The sequence below is a fragment of the Octopus bimaculoides genome, chromosome 24 (genome assembly GCF_001194135.2).
Source record: "Octopus bimaculoides isolate UCB-OBI-ISO-001 chromosome 24, ASM119413v2, whole genome shotgun sequence".
In the NCBI taxonomy this organism is placed as follows: domain Eukaryota; kingdom Metazoa; phylum Mollusca; class Cephalopoda; order Octopoda; family Octopodidae; genus Octopus; species Octopus bimaculoides.
Window position 1 is genome coordinate 21,281,755 of NC_069004.1, and position 5,385 is coordinate 21,287,139.

Consider the following 5,385-nt stretch of genomic DNA (forward strand, 5'->3'; position numbering starts at 1 on the left):
TATATATATATATATATACATCAATATATATATACATCAATATATATATATACATCAATATATTTGCCTGTATTATTACTATTATTATTATTATTATTATTATTATTATTATCATCATTATTATTAACATCATTTATAATTTTCGTCATAAACTTGTTGTTTCTATGTTCCTGCTTGCTATGGCTTCTGCAAGTTTCTCTCTTAAAACATCTCCAGGTTGTGACCGTTTCCTGGCCAGACAGAAAGCTACCAGAATCAATGCAATGGATAAAAGCCGTCCACCCAACAATGGTAAAAATACCAGTTGCTTGAGTTTTGAAATATCATATAGTTGACATGATCCCTTTTGTCCACAGTTATATTCCCATATGGAACAGGCTGTGTCTATAAGTTGACCAAACAAGGCTGGAGCTGGAAGGAATCCTGAAAATAGAAGAAATAACAAGAAATTACACACACACACATATCATCATCATCATCAGTATCACTGTTTAACGTTCATCCTCCATGCATGCATGGGTAGGACGGTTCACAGGAACTGGCCAGGTAGAAAAACTACCTTATGCTACTCTATTTTGGCAGGGTTTTTATGGCTGGATGCCCTTCCTAATATCAACCACTCTGCAGAGTGGACTCAGTGCTTTTTATGTGACACTAGCACAGATGAGGCTAATTTTGACATGATTTTTACTGCCAGATGCCCTTCCAAATGCCAACCACTTTACAGTGTGGACTGGATGCTTTTTAAATGGCACCAGCACTGGCAGGGTCACCAAGTAACTCGCAAGACAAGGAATTATGAGAGGGGCAGGGGCATTTGAGGAGGGGAACTTGTGTCAGAGGACGAAAGGTTAGAGGGTGACAAAGAGATAGAGAGGCAGAAACAGGTGTCTCACTATAATGGAGGGGCCACTGGAGGAGGTGATCCAGTGTCAGATGATGAAAGGTTAGAATCTTAGAGAGAAATAAGGAGAAATAGGGAGGTAGAAATAGGTGCCTTGCTATAGAGGAGGTACAATAGGAGAGAGAAAGAAAGAATAAGCGCAGAAATAATTGTGCTGCTGTGGAGGAGATACGCAGCTACTCAGCATGAGGGAAGAGAGAGAGAGAGAGAGAGAAAGAGAGAGAGTAGGCAACAGCAAAAGTGTAAGAGAGAGCAGGAGAGAGATGGTGGTGAAGTGCCAGGGTATACTCACAAGTAACAAGGATCAGAGCATAGATGTGATAGTAGAGTAACGAAAAGAGAGGTATGAAGGTCATAATTTGTGTGGTCAGGTATTGCCAAGAAGGTACAAGTAGGAAGTGAGGTTTGCAGTGACTGGTGAAAACCTGGGTAGTGAGCAGTGAAGGCAAGAAAGGGAATTGGAAGACAATCATAGTTTATGAGGAGGAAATGTGAGGAAGAGAAAGATGCTCTTTAGAAGTGATGTAGTTCAGTTTCTTGGGGTAGGGTGTGTAAGTTTGTTGTTACATGTGGGTGAGACACAGCTCTTCTAGCACTCAGTTTCACTGACGTGGGCAGGTTTTCTCTAGAACCTCATATCACCAACCATCTCGGTCCATTGTTATTTCCTCTGTGAGCCCCAACATCCTAAGATCAGTCCTCACCACTTCATCCCATATGTTCTTGGGTCTCCCTCTTCCACAAGTACCATCCACATGACAGGCACTTCTTTATACAGCTGTCTTCAGACATACACATCACATATCCAAACCAATGCATTCTCCTCTCTGGCATACCACATTTAATCCCTCTTATTCCTAACTTTTCCCTCAACACAGTTGTGCTTTGTTGGTCATGCACACTGATGTTGCAAATCCAACAGAGCATACTACCTTCATTCCTCTCCAGTCTATGTATGTCCTTTACAGTCAGAGCCCATGTTCACTACCATGTAACACAGCCGTTCTCACACAAGCATCATACAATCTGCTTTCCACTCTGAGAGAGTGTCCTCTTGCAGCCAACAGAGGTAGTAGCTCTCTGAACTTCCTCCATCCTATTCTTATTCTAGAAACAATACTGTCAGAGCATCCACCATTGTTACTAATTTGATCACCTAAATAGCAGAAACTATCCACTACCTCAAGAGAGCCTCCTGGGAATTTGAGAGAGAGTAAGTCCCTCATGCCCTTAGTGCTTATTGTTCCAGTGCATCAGTAACGCATGAAAGTGACCTTATATGATAATCATCCCATGATTCCACTGCATCTATAGTATACACTTGGTGTAGCAAATGGAATTACTTCCCACTCCTTTCCTACAAATTGAGCAGGGTCATTTACCTGATGGAAGGAGAGTCTTATCTCCTTTCTTGCTAACAGCAACTTTAGTCTTTGCTAAGTTAACTTTAAGGCCCTTTGATTCCAGGTTTTACTTCCAAACCTGGAACCTCTCCAATTCTGCTTCAGGATTCTGCAATAAAAGCAAGATCATCAGCATATAGTAGTTTCTATGGGCATCCAGTTTTGAATTCCTCTGTTATGACCAGGAGAACTATGATGAATAAGAGTGGACTAAGAACTGATCCCTGGTGAATTTTAACTTGTATACTAAATTCATCACTGTATTCAAGGCCAACTCTCATCTTACTGACAGCATCACTGTACATGGCTTGAATGGCTTTAACAAGCCACTCCTCTACTCCTAGCTTCCTTAGAGACGTCAAAAGCTTTTTCAGATTGACAAAAGCTAAGTACAATGGTTTACTTTTGGCCAAATACTTTTCTTGCAACTGTCTCACTATGAATATGGCATCTGTGGTAATTCTCCATGGAACAAAACCAAACTGCATTTCATGTGGCTTAATTCTATCTCTAATCATTTGAGATATAACTCTCTCTGTAATTTTCATGACCTGGCCCAGCAGCTTGATACCTCTGTAGTTGTTTCTATTCAAGGCATCACCTTTATCCTTGTAGCAGCTAACAATAATACTATTAAACCAGTCTTTGGGGATGACACCTTCCTGAATAACCTGATTGATTATGCGAGTGACAAGGCCATATTCCACTCTGCCTGATATTAAATCATCTCAGCAGTGATACCCGATGGTCCAGGGGCTTTCAAAGTTTTCATATTCTTGATTGCTTTATCTATTATACTGCTATCAACTCTGATGTCTGGTCCCTCAATTGGTTTGATATTTGAAAGACTCTCCTTTGCCCAATCCTTCTCCACATTTAATAAACTTTTATAATGGCATCTCTATGCATCTTTCTTCTCTGAGTCACTAAGTGCAAGCATACTATCATCCGTTTGCACACACTTCTCCTCTATCACATTTCTATTCTCTCTGATACACTGCTTTGCAATCCTGAACACCTCATGCTTCTGATCCTCATGCTGTAGAATATTGGCAAACTTCTTACCTTCCACTATTCCTTTTGCTATCTAAGCTTGTTGCTTAGCCTACATTCTGGCTCCCCAATATAATATTCTGCTTCAGTTTTACCAGTCCTTCCAGGCCTGTCTCTTCGCTTTTATAGTACTGTTCACCTCCGGGTTGCCCTTGGCCTAGCTGGGACTTTGCACCAACCACAGATTTGGTCAGCAGCACCCAGTAAATTGTCCCACAGGAACTTATAGTTGTCCTCTAAGCTTTCCTCCTCCTCTCTGTCATCATAGGCTTCCAGTAGAATGTCTCTAAATTTTTGTTGGTTTACTGGGTCTTGAGCTTCCATAATCTTTTCCAGTGTGGTTTACTTCTCTGATTCTATCTAGCTCTAATACATTAGTCACAAACTAATAGCCCATGTTGGGGTGTACACTCTTCACCTGAGAAAGACTTCGCATTTGTGAGCATAAGCCTATCTCATTTCCTGGTGAAGGGATAATCAACCTGACTGATAAGTGATTGGGTGGCTGGCTGGCTGGCTGGCTGGTTTTCTGAAGTTAGTGTTGCATATCATGAGATCAATCGCATCACAGAATTCAAGTAGTCTCATTTCCTCCTCATTCCTGAACTACCATGCACCCCATAGAATCCATGTGACTGCTACCAAACATGTCCATTAAAGTTGCCAGCCACAATAATAAAGTTTCTATAATTCTATAGTTGAGGTAATCTGCAAAAGGACCTTGTAGAATTGGTCCTTCTGATCATCAGCTAGCCCAGCCTGTGGAGCATAGACAAAGATAAATGTAATTGTTAATCTATCTATGATAAGTCTCAGCTTAATAATCCTATCACATACTCTGACTACATCAATTACCTTATCTAACCACTTTTCCACTAAGAGTATACCCACACCACCCACTCAATCACTCCTGCCTACCCAGAAGAATTTGAACCATGTGGAAGCTAGCAGAAGCACCTTTCCATCTCACTTCTTGCACACAGTACACATTGATATGGTGACGCTCCATCGTTTCAATAATCTCGCCAGATCTCCCCTTCATATATATATATATATATATATATATATATGCATGTATACATATATATTTTATATTTTCTTACATAAATACACACACACACTGTCATCTAAATTACGCAAAAATGAAAATAACACTGACATCTCATTTTAACAGATATATTTACCAAGATTACATAAAAATATCTTGAAATACTAAAGAGTAAATATATTCAATAAAATCGCCATTGGCTTCAACCATGGCCACCAGATGACTTCAGAATCTCTAGATTCAAGACCAGTCTCTTGAATTGCTTCAAGTATATAATTTAGCCTGGAGGGATGAAAACTGAAGTTATCTTCAGTGGAATTTGAAATAAGACTTTTCAAAACTAGAACCTACTCTGCTATAAAGAACTTGAATCTATGGAATAAAATTTACAAGATATTGTAAATTAACTTACCAAATATTGACAGAACAAAAGATCCAAATCCCATGGCAACAGCTTTGTTTTTTTCATACTGCGTTCTGGAAAATATTATTGCAAACATTACTCATCCAAAAGATGATGAAGAATGAGAGGCAGAATTGATAATCTTTAACCCTTTAGCATTCAGATTTCTCTGATGAATACTATGCTTATTTATTCACAATGATTTGAATTAATTATGTATTATTTTGTAGATTTCAATGATGTGATTGTTTATTTTTAGAATAATATTGTAGGGTAAGTGTCAGAGGTCAGATCTAGCCAGTTTGAAGAAAAAATGGGAAGAATGTTTTGGCTGGATATGGCCAGTTTAAATGCTAAGGGATTAAGAAAAAAACTTCAATATATTTTCTTTAACATATTTAGAGATAATTATAGTTGTTTATATTTTTCAGTAATACAGAGCAACCATAGGCCAGAGCAACCATAGGCCAGAGCAACCATAGGCCAGAGCAACCATAGGCCAGAGCAACCATAGGCCAGAGCAACCATAGGCCAGAGCAACCATAGCATATACATAGCTTTAGTGTTGCCCTCT

The 5,385-nt window shown here is 39.3% G+C and overlaps 1 protein-coding gene across 2 annotated transcripts in view; it reads right to left on the minus strand.

The window, feature by feature from the left end:
* Positions 1 to 58: 58 nt before the first annotated feature.
* LOC106878410 (solute carrier organic anion transporter family member 2A1) overlaps positions 59 to 5,385 on the minus strand; it is a 112,541-nt gene continuing 107,214 nt past the window's right edge. For both annotated transcript variants that reach the window (XM_014927618.2, XM_052976333.1), the window contains 2 exons: positions 4,821 to 4,885; positions 59 to 423 (listed from right to left, as the gene is read on the minus strand). In XM_014927618.2, coding sequence (XP_014783104.1) covers positions 146 to 423; positions 4,821 to 4,885 — 343 coding nt within the window. In that variant the 3' untranslated portion in view covers positions 59 to 145. The remainder of the gene's footprint in view (positions 424 to 4,820; positions 4,886 to 5,385) is intronic.